The 16,068-nt window shown below is 33.0% G+C and overlaps 1 protein-coding gene across 1 annotated transcript in view; it reads right to left on the bottom strand.

Annotated features, from left to right (window-relative positions):
* The window catches only part of Arhgap12 (Rho GTPase activating protein 12), a 118,436-nt gene that overhangs the window by 18,825 nt on the left and 83,543 nt on the right, over positions 1-16,068 (bottom strand). Inside the window, 3 exon segments of the mRNA XM_047520630.1 lie at positions 295-376; positions 4,861-4,922; positions 12,731-12,805. Coding sequence (XP_047376586.1) covers positions 295-376; positions 4,861-4,922; positions 12,731-12,805 — 219 coding nt within the window.

The following is a 16,068-nucleotide window of genomic DNA, read 5'->3' as shown; positions in this document are numbered from 1 at the left end:
TGAAATAGAGACAGAAAAGGTTTAACATTCTACAAATGAATCAAGAATGTCTTGGTTCTATCAAGTCCATACTTCAGCTCAATGGATAAAACTGAATCTACTGATTTAAATAATACAACTAATTAGACTTCTCTAATTAGCCCTCTTCTTTCTCTTACAAGTCAAAATGCATCGTCTAGAAAACTTCATTTATTTTTATATGTATATATACTGTAACTAGAAGAACTCTGGAACTTACTGAAAAATCCAGGCATAACACAAATAATTCACACAATTTTAGAGAGAAAAACTTACCCAACTTGTGCTACTTCCTTGAGTTTTGGTAAAAAGTAAAGATGAACCCTGCAATACTGCCCAAGAAGACAACCAGTTCTTTCTGCAATTACAAAAATGACCAATTAAAGCGCCAATGTTTGGTTCTTCTAACCAAATTCCTTTATTGACATTCTAATTACCTTTAGTGGGGATATGATGCTAACAGAATTTACAGACATTTATGGTTCCAACCTGATCACAAAGGCCTCTAAACAAATGAATTTGATCAGAAATTTAAATTATCAGAATAACTATACCAAAATATCTAATTATTTTCACGTGGAACTAATAGAGCACAGTGGGATCAAGGATGTTAATGTTTTTTAAATCACCAACTAAGAACATATTTGGTAAGAACTTATTCCATATAATTAAAAATCATACATGCTTATTATCTCATTCACCTAATTCTTTACAGATACAGACTGTTTTATATTTCTTGGTTATCTCCTTTCCCCAAAGGGGCAGTAAAGACTAGGTACATTATAAACATATAATAAATTATGCATTGATTGGTCACTGAAATTATTATTTTTTAGATTTTTTAAAAATTTCATGAACTACAAAGATAACACAGCTATGGAAAAACTCTGAATATAGACATGTATAAAGGAAAAGGCCTCTGTTTCTTCTTCAATCCACACTCCAAAGGTAACCAATGTTAACACTTCTGCACATATGCAGTTTTTCTAGAATTGTCCTATTTCCAGGACTCAAGTACACTCACACTGAATAGGCTATTACCATTGTTCTTATCTAGAACTTTAAAGCTGATCAGTGTTATACCATTCAACCTCCCCCTTCATTATCTTTAACTCTGTATTACAGAGTTTTGCTTAAATATCTCTTCCATTGGAGCTGTAAACAGTGTTTCATTTACTCTTATATCTATTGCAAGCCTAGCAAACTACTTTTCAAACAGCATGTATGACTGCATATAGAAAAATAAATTAAAATTAGCTTATAAGGAAATTCAGTTGCTGGAAGTTATGAAATCCATGAACACTAAGACTTTATTAGGGTTTCCTTATAGACAAACATGGTCAGTTTTATGAAAACAATATAGGGACTCAAAAGAAGGTTTATTTTCTATATTCAGAATATAGAATTTAATACCTGTCAATAGACCTAATACTTTTTATATCTGTTTGATCATTGTGGGCTTAAGAGGAATGAAATAAATAAAATCAATTACTACTCTATTTTTCCATTATTTTCCATAGTTTTGTTTATGGTTGTTAATGCTACTTTAGTTGGTAAATGGCTATTCCTTATGATTAGATCTTCATTGTTGATCTACTGTGATGCTCTTTCATTTTATAGTGGCCACCTCTGTGATGTTTAATGCTTTTCTCTCTAGACTAGAACTCTGTCTGCAATTAATATTCCTTCTTTACTTTCTATATCTTGACATGTCCTTATTTTTTTTTTAACTTTTCTGAATCGTTTTAGGTGTTTCTTTTATATATAGTATTTAATTGGGTTATGCTTTATGTTTCAATTTGAGTATTTTTTCGTTTCAACAGATGAGTATGGTTCATTTGCATTCATTGATATTGACATAATAGATCTATTTGGTGCTTACTGAGACACCATTTTGTTATATTCCTATTTTATTATTTCACTGTGTGACAATCTTGAGATATTTTGAAAGGAATTATTTTTATTTGTAAATCTACAATCTCAGAATATCATCTACTGCATGCTACCATAAAAAAATGCTTAAATTAGCATATTTCCACTATGAAATGAGTCTGTAACCTCAAAGAAAACAAATCCTAGTGTTTGTTGACAATAAAAACTTAAAACTTTCAACAACATGGATGAATCTCAAGAACAAGATGCCAATAAATAAGTTCCAAAACATATAAATACTGTACGATTCTACTCATATGTCATATCTAAATAGTCAAAATCCTACGATTTTTTACACAGTAAAAAGTGCTCACCAAGTGATGAGGAGGAGAGTAGAGGGGTTAGCATTTAGTGGGTAGAGTATCAGTGCTATAAGATGAAAAAGTCCTAGAGATCCATTACATAACCACATGTACTACTAAACTATACACTTAAAATGGTTAAGGTGGAAAACAATGTGTTTTTTTAACACACACTCACACATACACACAATTAAAGCTTCAGAAAGGATTTTGGAGAACATGGCACACTGCAATTATGATTTTGAAAATTTCCCAAAATATAATGGTTTTTGTGATTCTTTGTACAAAATAAAATGTGTAAAGATTAGAAAAATTAGCAACTCAATGAAAAAGTATTTCCAAGTGCCCAAGAAAATACTATAAAATTATGCACAGGTAAAAATCCACTTGAATGCAATAAAGACTAATGGTTTTTAATGTAGCTGAATATGAAAGTTTGGTAAGTTTTTCAGTCTTCACTGAAAAGAACCTTTAGAAAACTAACATTTGTAGAGTTTTGGTGTAACAGGAAAATATACATAATTATACCATGTAAGGAAGGATTACTTTCTTGTACTCTAACCAAAATAGATGTCACAAAAGACTTTAAGCAGAGAAGAAGAGCAGAGAATAATTCTACCATCTTCTATTATGTCAAATACTAAAGATTTGCAAAAATGAAAAAATAATGCTTCTCTTTTCATGGAATTCTTTTTTCTTAGAAAATACAGAATTTTTTCTTCATAAAAAGTTATTTGTATTAATTTGTAATAGGTTATTTTTAAAGATTTCTCATTTTAATCTCTCACATAGATATAACCTACACAAATGCCCTTAGAAATACTCAATAATTTTTAACAGTTTCAAGGTGTCTTCAGACCAAAAAGCTTGAAAACCACTAGTATATGGGAGATTAAAATAACAATTTTACTCAACTCCATGTAAATACATTTGAAGATGATGAAAAGGATGCTGAGTAAAACAAAAAATTACAAAAAAAGTATTAAAAAACAAGTGGAACGTCTAAAAGACTATTTATCATAAGGTGGTTGGTAGTGGGGAATAAAATAAAAAGCAGAGAAAGTGGCCATAGAGTTATGTGTATTACATACAGCTAAAATAGAGAGAAAGAAAAACAAAGATCAATTTCATAAATGAATTCTACCAAGGAACAGTCTGAGGAACACATAATTGCATAAATGCTACTTCAGAGCACTTAAAACTTACAACAGCAATCTGACTAAAACAGTTCAATTAAAACATAAAAATTCAACTACTTGTAAATTTAGAACTCTTTCTTTAACAGACTGATTTCATTTTGACTATAAAATCATAACATTTTAGAAGATTTCACAATGGGGGGAGGGATGCAGAGTGTGTTGGTGCATGCCTATTATCCCAGCAGCTCAGGAGGTTGATGTAGGGGGATCATGAGTTCAAAGACAGTCTGAGCAACTTAGGGAGGCCCTAAGCAACTGTTTCTAAGTAAAATATAAAAAATGTCAGGGGATATGGTCAAGCACCCCTGGGTTCAATCTGCAATACCAAACGAACCAACCCTACAACATATGGAACTAGCAGATTGTGTGAAAAAATGCACTGCTACTGGGGACAGGAAATGATTCAAGATGTTAGAGCACAATTTGATACATTCCATCAAAATGACTTTGCATATGCTATGTGTAAAAGGAACTATGTAAAATGCTATGTATAGTCTTATTTATAACAGCAAAAATTGTAAGCATCCTAAATGTCAACCAATACACATAGTTATTACATTCTTGCAAATAAACAAAGGTTACATTAATGATGTTATAACTATGCCATTATTAATTTAACCTTTATTTATTAACCAGAGAACATATAACTATGCTGTAGTTAAAAATAATGTGACAGCTATAAATGCAATGAAACAAAACCATCTTCAAGATAAATTGTAAAAAGACTATGTTTAAAACTTAATCTATGTACATACGAACGTCTATATATATATCCTATGTCTGGAGGAAAGCTCTAAAACTCATGAGACTCAGAACTGGTTGCCTCTGGAGAGAGGAAGTGGTGGCTGGATGACTGACTTCTCACAGGACAGAGTACCTTTGTTTTTCACCATCTGCATTTATTGCTTACTGGGGGGAAAACAATAATATTCAAAGAAAGTGAATGTTTCCTAAATCCTCTTCCCTATTATCTCTGAATTTAATTACTTGAGAAATATGCCATGACAAAGGAAATGTTTCATACATTTTATAGCAACCTTACATAATTACACTAGAAAACACATGGTTAGAAATTCTTCTGAACCTTGCTGGGTGTGGTGGCACACGCCTGTAATCCCAGCGGCTCAGGAGGCTGAGGCAGGAGGATGGCGAGTTCAAAGCCAGTTTCAGCAAAAGTGAGGCACTAAGCAACCCAGTGAGATCCTGTGTCTAAATAAAAAGAAGAAAATAAGGCTGGGGATGTGCCTCAGTGGTTGAGTGCCCCTGAGTTCAATCGCCAGTACCCCTCCCCTGAAAAAGAAAGAGATTCTTCTGAACCTTTTAATTAATTCTACTGGAATACAATTACAACTTCTCATTTATTTCAATCAGCAGAATCACGTAAGAACATTAAAGATTTGTGTACTCACCGAACCTTTTTCCCATGTTCAGTAATTTTTGTTACATTTAACAATCCATACTTCTCTTGACCCTATGGAACAGAGTAATATTGTTTATATACCATTCACATAGACAGTGATGTCAAGTTCTAATATACCACCAAACCAAAAAGATCTGGTAATCTAAAAAATTAGCTTGAAAGAAAAGGTTAGTCAGTTAAGATGCTTAGTTCTAGAATACATTAGTAATATGGTTATCTAATACTTAAAGTTATTTTCGATGATCTTATAATTAGACATTTCCTCTCTATATAGTCACAGTAGTTTGCTATCAAATTAGATTTTCATATGAATAAGTCAGCCCTTGGAAAATGATTTAATTTTCTTATTCAAAGAAAGTGAAACAATGCCATAATGATAAATATCACACAAAAAATAGAAAACGTGAAAAACATATTTAATATGCTAACATACTGTTAGAATATAAAAATAACTAGGTAGAACAAATGCAGCTACTATTTAATAAATTTCCCAAAAGTAAATGGTATTCTGCATAGAATTGGCTTTAATGTGGCATAAAAATCTCAACACTTTATTAAACACACTACATGGTAAGCTGGGCTTTGAAAAAATTAGATTAGCTAAGTGAGGCCAAAAACAGTGACAAACTTTATCATCAGATTCTATGAAGGCAAAAGTCATTATACCAATTAAATGTTATCTTAAAATTCTTCCAGATGAAAATGAAAAAGTATCTTCACACCTTCTCACTGCCTTAGCATCCTATATTCAAGTGATTTTAATCAAAATGTGTTTGCAACTATAGAAATTATCATTAGTAAGTACTTATATGTACATGTGACAATTTTAAACTGAAACACACACACACATTTACAAATAAAAAATATTCTTGATTCAGAATTTGATTCTTCACCTATATTTTTAATGTACCTTAATCAGAAAATATAAATCTTTTATTAATATAGGAGAAAAATAAAATATTGAGTATTTTCCCAATATATCTAAAGAAAATGTTGAAAGTTTCAGTCTTATAAAATCTCACTATCCATGGATAAAGTCAAAAAGCTTGTTAGCTAATTCACTTTTTTTTTTTTTTGGTATAGTGAGAACTCATAAATAACCTATATGTAGTTTACACTAATTTTTTCCATAAAGCATAGCTATATGATTTCCTTAGATATGCAAGTCTGATACTTTTCATAAGAACTCTTGCCTATCAACATCAGTTATACAAATTAAGAATGTAAGAGATATTAAATAAAATCATTCTCAATTTACTGTTCCTACTCCCTTAGAAGCAAGAGGAAAATCTTTCAAAGATAGGGGAACTAAGTAACAACATTAACATAAGTAGCCAGGCACTGGTTATGTGAACTGGAATTGGAAAGGACAAAGCGGTAGGAATTATGGTCATAAAAAAAAGGTCATTGCTGAAATTGTGTAAAATATACAAAGGCAGGAAGGATATGCAGGCATCAAAACTAGAAGAAAAATGGATGACAGTCTAAGGACAAGAGAAATTATCTACATGGGGGGGCTCTCACCTGTATCGACAGATGATCGGAAAGCAGTGCAAAATTGTTCATGTATACAAATTGTTCAAAAGGGTACAGAACTTTTACCAAATTCTCAACATGGATCAAGACCCAAGTACTAATGCTCTCAATTAAACACTCTAAATTTAAACATCCATTAAAATAAAATTTGCCACATCCAAATGTACAAAACACACACACACACACACACACACACACACACAAAAGAATGTACAATGTATTAAGTGCTATAAGAATTACATAGAGAGAGAAAGCAATCAGACACAGTTTCCTAGAAAAGCAGACCCTGGAGCTAAGGAGTAGAAGCTAGCAGGATAGAAGCAATATGAGATGAAAATAAATGGTAAAAAGGCATGGAAGCTAGAGAATCTATCATGTTTGAGGGCCTTTAATTTCCCTGAAAATATGGGGTAAGATGGAGAAGAGCAAGAAATGAGACAGTTCAGAAACAATAGCCTAGAGTGGCAAGACTGGGAACCAACCAGAATGATATTCTAATAATTACTATAAGAAAAGACAAAGGCCTGAACTACAGCAATGACAGTGACAGAGAAAAGTGGGGCCAAATTCAAGAGAAATTTAAAAAGCAAAGATGATAGGAACTGGGTGTGCGGATTTTGAAAAGGAAGGATTCTGGGTAAAATGCCAAGCTTGAACAACTAGGAAGATGGAGGGATCTTAGTTTCTAGGTCACTTTTTCGGAGAATCTTTCCTTGACCATTCTTAAGTTGTTCCTCCCTTTCTTTTAACTAGTAAGTAATCTGCCATTATTTACTACCGTCCCAGTTTGATTCCCTCATTGCACTTTAGTAGAGACTGTATGTTTATATCCCCCAAATTTCATACCCTGAAACCTAATTTCCAACGTGATGGTACTTGGAGGTGGGGTTTTCGGAAGGTAACTGGATCATGAGGTTGGGGTCCCATGATAGGGATCAGGGCCCTTGTAAAAGGAACCCCTGTCCCTTCTGCTATGTGAGGACAGACCAAGAAGGTACTAATCTAAGAACCAAGTAGTGGGGTCTTGGCAGACACCAAATCTAGCAGTGATTTGGATTTCTGAGCTTCCAGAACTATGAAAATAAATTTCTAATTTTAACAAGCTATTGTGTTTATAGCTGTTTTTTTTACAGCAGCCAAATTGGACTATGAGACACTTAATGTAAAGTATTATTGTGTACATATTTTTGTCCACTGTCTATTTCACTAGGCCACAAGTTGGGACCACATCTGTTATGTTCATCAGTGTATGACCAGTGCTTGGGACTGCATCTAGCATGTAGTTAGTATTCAGTATGCATTCTTTGAAGTAATTTTCCAACAAGTTAATAGTGCTGTAACATGAAAGAAACATAAGAGATGATCAGTGACCAATAAACAAAACCTTAACTTTTAAATACCAAAGTTTTTAAATTCAGCAAAAGTGCTTAAATTTGACATATATAAATAATATATGTTGGGTATATAGGTAAGAGATTTAGAAAAAATATTTCCCCAAATTAGACCCATTTTTAAAAATTTTCATACTACTTGGTATACTTTTACTACATACTATGATTCAAAATCTACTAATGTATTTGTTTCCTACTAAGATAACAACATAAAAATATCTTAAATCTTGTAAAATATGCCCAAATTTATACTTGACTATGGTAGCTTAACTATATTTGATACTACAAAGTGAACTTCATATTGAAAATAAACAGAAATGTTTTAATAAGGACTAGTCAACTATGGTTAAATTTTAATCAAAAAGTTTATAATAAAATTATCCTGTCCTAATAAGCCAAGAATAAAATTTCAATTATCTTAATCTGAGAAAAATGTCAAAGGTTCATGACCACTTTGCAGGCTCCAAAATTTCTAATCAATTTCATTTAGTAAAATAAACATTCCCTAAAGTAGGCTAAAAATTACTAAATACCAAAATCCATACAGGTCATCAAAATCCTTACCTTTAGTTGGTCATGTAATAAGATTCTTTTTATAACATAATAACCAAACCTGTATAATGATATAGTGCTAAAAAAGAATCAAGTGTGAGGAGTCACGCAGAACAGGTTAAATCCACAGGGATAGAAAGCAGGCTAGTGGTTATGAAGGGTAGGGGAAAGGGAGGAGGGATAATTAACGTGTATGGGTTTCCTTCTGGGGTGATGAAAATGTCCTGTAACCACACAGAAGTAATAGCTGTTATAGTTACAACCACTGTGAATATACTAAATACCATGAGATGGTACCGTTTAAAATGGCTGATAATTTTATATGATTTTTACCACACACACACACAAAAAAAATCAAAGGGTCAGTGTTAGAAAAAGTTAAATACTTGAATCAAATTTTCTTTAAAAAGGCTTTTAATATTCAGTGAAAGAAACAGCAAATTTATCTGCTAATAATCTTATTTAAAAGAGTTACAATGTGTTTTTCTCCAAAATGGTTAACACATTTTAGTACTCTAAATGGAAGGCAAAAATCACAAGCTCAAGTTTCCAAATCATTCAGTATTTAGTAATTGGGATCTTTTAAGTGCATATTCTCAAGGGTACACTGGGACAAATAAAGAACAGCTTCTTAGGTGCTGCATCTATTTCCTGCCACTCCGACACTTGACACGGTCTGTTGAATAAAGAACTCAACACTGGACACAGTTCTGTTGATTGTCCTCCCTCTTGGGGGCCATAGGCGTGGCATGTCTCCAGGTGTAGTTGCTTTTTAATATTAATAATCAATATATTATTTAGAAACTTACTGGAAAAACATTGGGAAAGTTTTACTGTATTGGGACACAAAATAGCGCACAATAAAAATCTGGCAGTAGTACATAGATAAAAGATATGAAAATAAACAATTGTGGCTGTGCTTGAGTTTAAAGGAGCCTGTGATTGCTTTAGTATAATAATAGATGGATAAAGAGGCAGTCCTCTGAGCTTGGATGCGGTGTTTAGCCTTTGCTGCTTTCTTAGTTTCAATAGTTGATTCTAGAGATACTTTACATAATAAAAACATTTAGGTTAGTCATGAATATGATTTGTGCTTTTCCTATGTTTAGTCTAATTCTTTGAGAATCAGAGTAAGATTGTAGTCCGTCGTGTGAAATTAAAATAGACTAAATATTAACTATAATATGATTTCTTTGCCCTTTAATAAAAACTTTTCACTGTTAAACACTGGAGTTCATGGTGGGGGTGGTTTCTCAGAAAACCTAGTAACGTGTTTGTTCTGAAGGTTAAAGGCAGGCAGATCATGGTGCCTCAGTTTAACTGGGAGACAAGATTGTTTTAATCAAGTTGGGAAATAAGATTGTTTTGGTCTGGGCTGTCATACAGAGAGAATGTGTACTTTGAGAAGAAGCATAGTTTGTACTTTTGAAGGTTTTTCTTGTTTTAAACTAACCAAAAATGATATAATCATTACTAAAGAAAAATATCTATAAAAAGGCTGGCAGAAAAAATAAAGACAGATTCAGCCTCAGAACACTTGGTGTCCCTGTGTGCTGTTTCTCCACCGTGCTGACGCCTCCCATCCACCGAGGACCCCCGACCCCTGCTAGGGCTAGACCCCGGCATTAGGTCAGCCCACAGAGCCTATTTAATTCATATTGTAGAAAAATGTTATTAGTTCTTCAAGATGTTTATATACTGCCTATTTCAAAAAGTATTTTAAGGGACTATGAAATTAATAATGCATTTAAAAACAGAATTTAAATTTTGTTTAATTAGAAGACACTAAAGAGGTAGATGGGCAATTTGTTGAGACTTTAAGGTGACATCAGGTAGCTAACTGGATAAGGTATAATTTTCACTTCTAAATTTGTAATTTCCTTTTTCTTATCACTAAGCCTTTATTCAAACCCCTATTTTAACTTACAAAGAAAAAGGAGGAAAATATCTCCTAGTAATAACTGGATAAGAGCAGGAGAGGGGTAAGACTAGGTAGAAGCAAAGCAACCAGAGAGGAGGGTACTTGAGGCACAAGGAGGAATGACAAATCTAAGGGGCAAGACTAGATGAGGGAGGCTAAGACAATATGTATGGAAGAAGAGAAGTACCCAGGACTGAAAAGAATGCCATTTGTTTACATGAGAACAGAATGGTCGTAGGCCATGGAAGAAACACTGGTGAGGTAGTTCCCTGTGATGGCCATCAGAGGGTACCATGAGTCCAGGAAGGTCTGTCTAGATGCTATCTTTAGAAAATGAATAAAAGGGTGGGGAAATAATTTGCAAACAATCCTATGAAACTCCATGTAGAAGATTTATGATTGCCTAGAAATTCCTTTTTATCAAAATGCATCTATAAAAAGAAAACTGTATATTACCTTTATTTAAAATAAGTTACAAAGGGTTTTTTTTTTTTTTTGCTTTTTAAGACAGACTGACATATTAAAAGTATTGTAGTAACAATGTGCCTTAGATTCATACAGTAATTCTTGGCAAAACTAAAATCATGTTTATGGACCCAATATTGTGTTAAGATAACACAGAAGAGGGGCTGGGGAGATAGCTCAGTCGGTAGAGTGCTTGCCTTGTAAGCACAAGGCCCTGGGTTCGATCCCCAGCACCCCCCCCCCAAAAAAAAAAAGGTAACACAGAAGATAAAAAGTAAAAACATGTAGTTCCTATCGATCTTGTATTTAAAATCTAGTAGGGAGACTTGGGGTACCTGCAATAACTTGTACTTATTTGATGCAATACATGACTTGGAAGTTCACAAATAAAGAGAAAACCATTTTTATTACATGAGACTAGCATGACATGACCTCCTTAAGAGTTAATTTTTAAAGAGGTACAGGTCTTGGCTGCAAGGCCCATCCCACACAGGGAGATTGAGCCAATGTTAGAAATGTTTAAAAAAAAAAAAAAAGTTTGAGTAGATATATTAATTACCCTGATTTGATCATTACTCAATGTACACTTTGGACATCATATTGTATCCAGTAAATGTGTACAACTACTAAGTACCAATTAAAAATAAGAAAAGAAGGAAATGTATACAACATGTGGATAGGGACCACATGTTGAAGTCTGACTAAAAAATAATAGTCTATCATAACTTCATAAAATAGGAAAGTAATGATAAAAATGTCTTTTAAAAAGCTTTAGTTTCATTTATTCATTCAATGAATATTCATTGAGCAACTGTTATATGGCCCTGTAGTAGATAACTGGAGATACTCTGCTCCTGAAGATGACACCTGATGATGAAGTTAGAGGTTCCTATAGGAGAGTAGTAATGAAAAGAGTTACTTTTTTTTATGAAATCAACTAAAATATAATTCAATACTAAAAAAAGGAAAACCTTATCTAATCCAGAGGATTTTATTCTAATTCTCTAAAGAAGCAAAGTTTGAACTGAGCCCTAATAAAATGAACAGAAGTTGACCAGGCAAAGATGTGGGAAAGAAATGTTAAGTGGGCAGAGGAAACAACATGTTCAACAGCCTGGAGATGAAAAGCAGGCTCCCTTGAGGGACTGAGAAAAGACAATGGGGCAGGAGAAAAACGAGAAAGAAGGGAAGATGAGAATATGAGAAATATGAGATAAGGCTGGAGAAGCAGTCAAGAGCCAGAGCACGCACCGTCCGTCCTTGCGAAAAACTTTAGGCTTAATTCTAAACAGCAAGGAAGTCAACAAAGGGCAACAGCAGGATCAGCATGAGAAGGCAGACTGCGAGTGAGTGAAAGGAGAGATTGAGTAAAACTGTTCAAGTTAGATGGGTGACAGAAGAGAATTTGAAGGAAATTTGGCAACAGATACACATTATCACCAATATTCACCTGGCACAGACTGAGCAATGAACTTTACAGCACAGAAAAAGAAGGGTATCTATGCTCATTAGAAGTGGGGGAAGATGCTTCTTACCTTAGACTGCTGGTCTGAGGGGAAAAAAGGGGTGTGTGTGTGTGTGTGTGTCTCTCCTTCCTCCCCACCCCCAATACTGGGGTTGAACACAGGAGTGTTTTATCACTGAGCTACATACATATTTTAAAATGGGTTTTGCTATATTGCCAAGGTTGCCCTCTAACTTGATCTTCCTGCCTTAGCCTGGGATTACAGGCAGGTGCCACTGCACCTGGAAGAAAAGTATAATTCGATAGTATCCTTTGGGAATTTTTATATTTATTTTTAAAAAACAAATATAAATATGTCACGTAAAATATGGTATATAAATCAATCATGTTTTATTTTGCACAAAAGGGGGCTATCCTATCAATAAGATCCCAAGATATATTTAAACATTATATTCAGAGAAACCAATTTATTGAAACTAATTGAAATAACTGAACTACATATAATACTGTATGTTTCTATCATACTAACTGGATCTTGGTGCTTTGGTGAAGAGGGAGAAGATTCATTTTCAGGAAAGCAGGGTTTTGAGGCAGTTGGAGATTCCTACAAGAAATAAGTAATGAACAAAGTTACTCTAGCTTATATAAATCTATTTTTCCCTGTACTCATAGTGGGAGAGCTTAAAAAAATAGTCTGAGAAAAATTTTTTTCCTTGTTATTTTACCTTCCTGTATTCAGCTCTAAAACTCACAGAATACTGCCTTGGAAACTACAGATGTTATTAAAAATTTATGAAATACAGCAAAATTTGTAGCAATTCATTCAAAAAAATTTTTATTAGTCAATGCACCTTTATTTTTTATTTATTTATATGTGGTGCTGAGAATCAAACCTAGTGCCTCACACATGCTAGGCAAGCGCTCTACCACTGAGTCACAACCCCAGCCCTAGCAATTAGCTTATTTAATTAAAATAATGGTCATGGAATTACTCAAAACAAATGATAAATACTGGCTTAAAATTATGTTACACATCAGTTTGATTTTTTTTTTTATCCCAGTATTGGGGTTAAACCCAGAGCCCCACACATGCTAGGCTAATGCTCTAACACTGAGCTACATTCCCAGGGTTTTAAACTTTTATTGTGAGATATGGTCTTGCTAGGTTGCCCAGGCTAGCCTCAAACTTTCGATCCTCCTGCTTAGGTCTTCCAAGTAGTTAAGAGTTACACGTGTGCACTACCATGCCCAACTAAATTAACTACGCTTAAAATAATTAAAATCTAAACTCTTGTGGATAAATATATATTAAGTCACCAAACCAACTTCATATTGATATGGTAGGTATAAATACCTACAGGAATATTTGGAAATTGTAAAGTGAAATTTTACTTTAGCCAGTAACAGCTCTTAGAAAAACTATTTGCCAATACTTATTATCAATTTTTATATCAAATCAAATAATGCCTTCAAATATTCATCTCATTTCTATCATTCCAGTTTTCTGTGCTTATAAAATTGGAAAAGATACTGAACAAATTAGAATTTGTCTTAAGTAACAATGCAAAAACCATTAACTCCACATAGTAATGAAAGTCCACAGGGAAACCTTTGAAGGGACAATGTTAAATTAAACCTAAAGTCCACACTATCAGTGGAGAAAATATTAAAATTTACAAAAATGTCTCTACAAGAAGGAATTAAACTTATTGCCCAAATCTCATTTAGACTAATTTTTTTCTGACATCCTCAATTTCTTGACTTCTACAAGAATATTTATTATTAAAGAAGTCTGAGAAAAATGAAAGATTTATGGTTCACTAATTAGAAATTAAGTAATTGAATAAAATGAAAGGCACTTCTGACATTTTTTAAAAGCACTGTCAGTTCTACAGAAATAAAATCCACAAATGAAGTAATGATGTATGCATAACAATTATAGCTATTATAAACAACAAATAATTTTACACTTATATATTTGTGTATATATATAGTTATTTACAAATAACAGTTTTAGTAATAACCATACATAAGCAAAAACAAAAAAATCCACTCGAACGTATACACAGAGCCATATACACACCTACCTCCACCTCCAAGGTTATCTCCCAGATGAATTAGGACCTGTTTTCATTACACTTGCCATACAATATTAAGTTCCTTTGATCATAATTCAAATTACATATACCTACATCCCTTATATTACATATTAGCTAGTTTGTTCTGGTTTAGTCCCTTTTCTCAAAACTTCAAAGTCTACCCTATTTTAGGAAGGTACAAGGTAATAATAATAAATAAAAGAGTTTACTTAATGAAGCAATTAGCTATGAATTCATTTACAAAGTGTTAAGATGGGGGCCAAATATATTTCTATTAGAAACAAGTAATCTCTGGTCTCAATACAATCATTCTTGGAAAAGGAAATGTAGTAGGATTTCACACAAGTTGTTTTAAGAAATAGATGGAAAAGAAATCCCAAGGAAGATCAAAAAAAGGAAAGAAAGAAAGAAAGAAAGAAAGAAAGAAAGGAACTTTAAGTATATATCACCAAATAATCATCTTATTTCTTCTAGTATGAAGAGGCAGTGGAGGTAGTTTAACAATGGCTTTTGCCCTCAAGTATTACATATGGTGTTTAAGAGCTTGCTTTCTACATATCCTGAACAGTAATCTGATTCCTGGAGTTGAATGAATTTTTGTATTACAAGTTTCCAGGAATTTTACCTGCCTAGACTAATTTAAATCCTAAAAAATATATTCAAGCCTATGTTCAAAAATACAGACTCAAGAAGGACATTCCTTTAAAATGCCTTCTAGATTCAATTGCCTAACATCCTTATGCTAGAAACTGATCTACTTTCACTGCTGTTCTTTAATTCCATTTTATAAATATGGTATGTGTGTAGATTATTTCTTTAGTTCCACAAGTCTACTTCATAACATACAAAGACTAACTTTATAGTCACTTACAATACCAAAATACTACACTTTTTTTTGACTGAGCAATTAAAATCAATTAATTATAAAAGGATATAAGACTAGAAGTATCCAAACATAGAAAAATATGCCTTAAGAGAGTTCATTTTGTTTTTACCTAAAAAAATTCAGGAAAAAATACAAAAAAACCTACTGATGCTGCAAGAGAAGCCTGACAGTTTAAAAAAAAAAAAAAAAAAAAAAGAGTCCTCAGTGACAAGGATCTTTTAAAAATAATATATTTAATTTGGGGGTGTTACCACTGCCTTTGCATTTCCCACTGGGGTATCTGACACTCTGCAAATGCATATTAAGCACCCACTCCATCCCCAAAATGAAACCATATTGTAAAGAAGTAAGTCCTTTGTACTGTTTGCACCAAAATTCATCCCCCATGTGAAACAGAGAACACCACTTCTCAGCAACGTGAGAACATCACTTCTCAGTTTGATAAAAGAAGTACTCTGTATAGACAGCATTTAGGGAAACAAAAGAGAGTAGGATTCCAGTCTTCCCTAAGATGGAGAAAATTAAATGAAACCACCTAGAGATTGAAGACATATAAGGATAACAGAAGTGTGACCTGAAAATGATAGGAGCGAAAACATTTGTCACCTACTAGGTTCAAATGTGTAAGCCACAAAGAAGTCAGTCCAATGAGTAAAAATGTAAAAACTCAAGGCCAAAACCTACCTAATGACAAACTGATACTAAATACATAAAAACACAGTCACTAAGGCAGACAATTTAATTGGGAAGATAATACAATTACATTTCATCATATGCACAGATCAAAAGCTTAAGTTGGTTTAAAAGAAATCAAATGTTTTAGCAAAAATTCATATGTAACAACAGATACATTACATGAAACAAGATATTAGCAAAAATGGT

This window comes from Sciurus carolinensis, chromosome 12 (assembly GCF_902686445.1).
Source record: "Sciurus carolinensis chromosome 12, mSciCar1.2, whole genome shotgun sequence".
Lineage (NCBI taxonomy): Eukaryota > Metazoa > Chordata > Mammalia > Rodentia > Sciuridae > Sciurus > Sciurus carolinensis.
The sequence above is the reverse complement of the archived record's forward strand: the minus strand, read 5'-3'. Positions and strand labels throughout refer to the sequence as shown.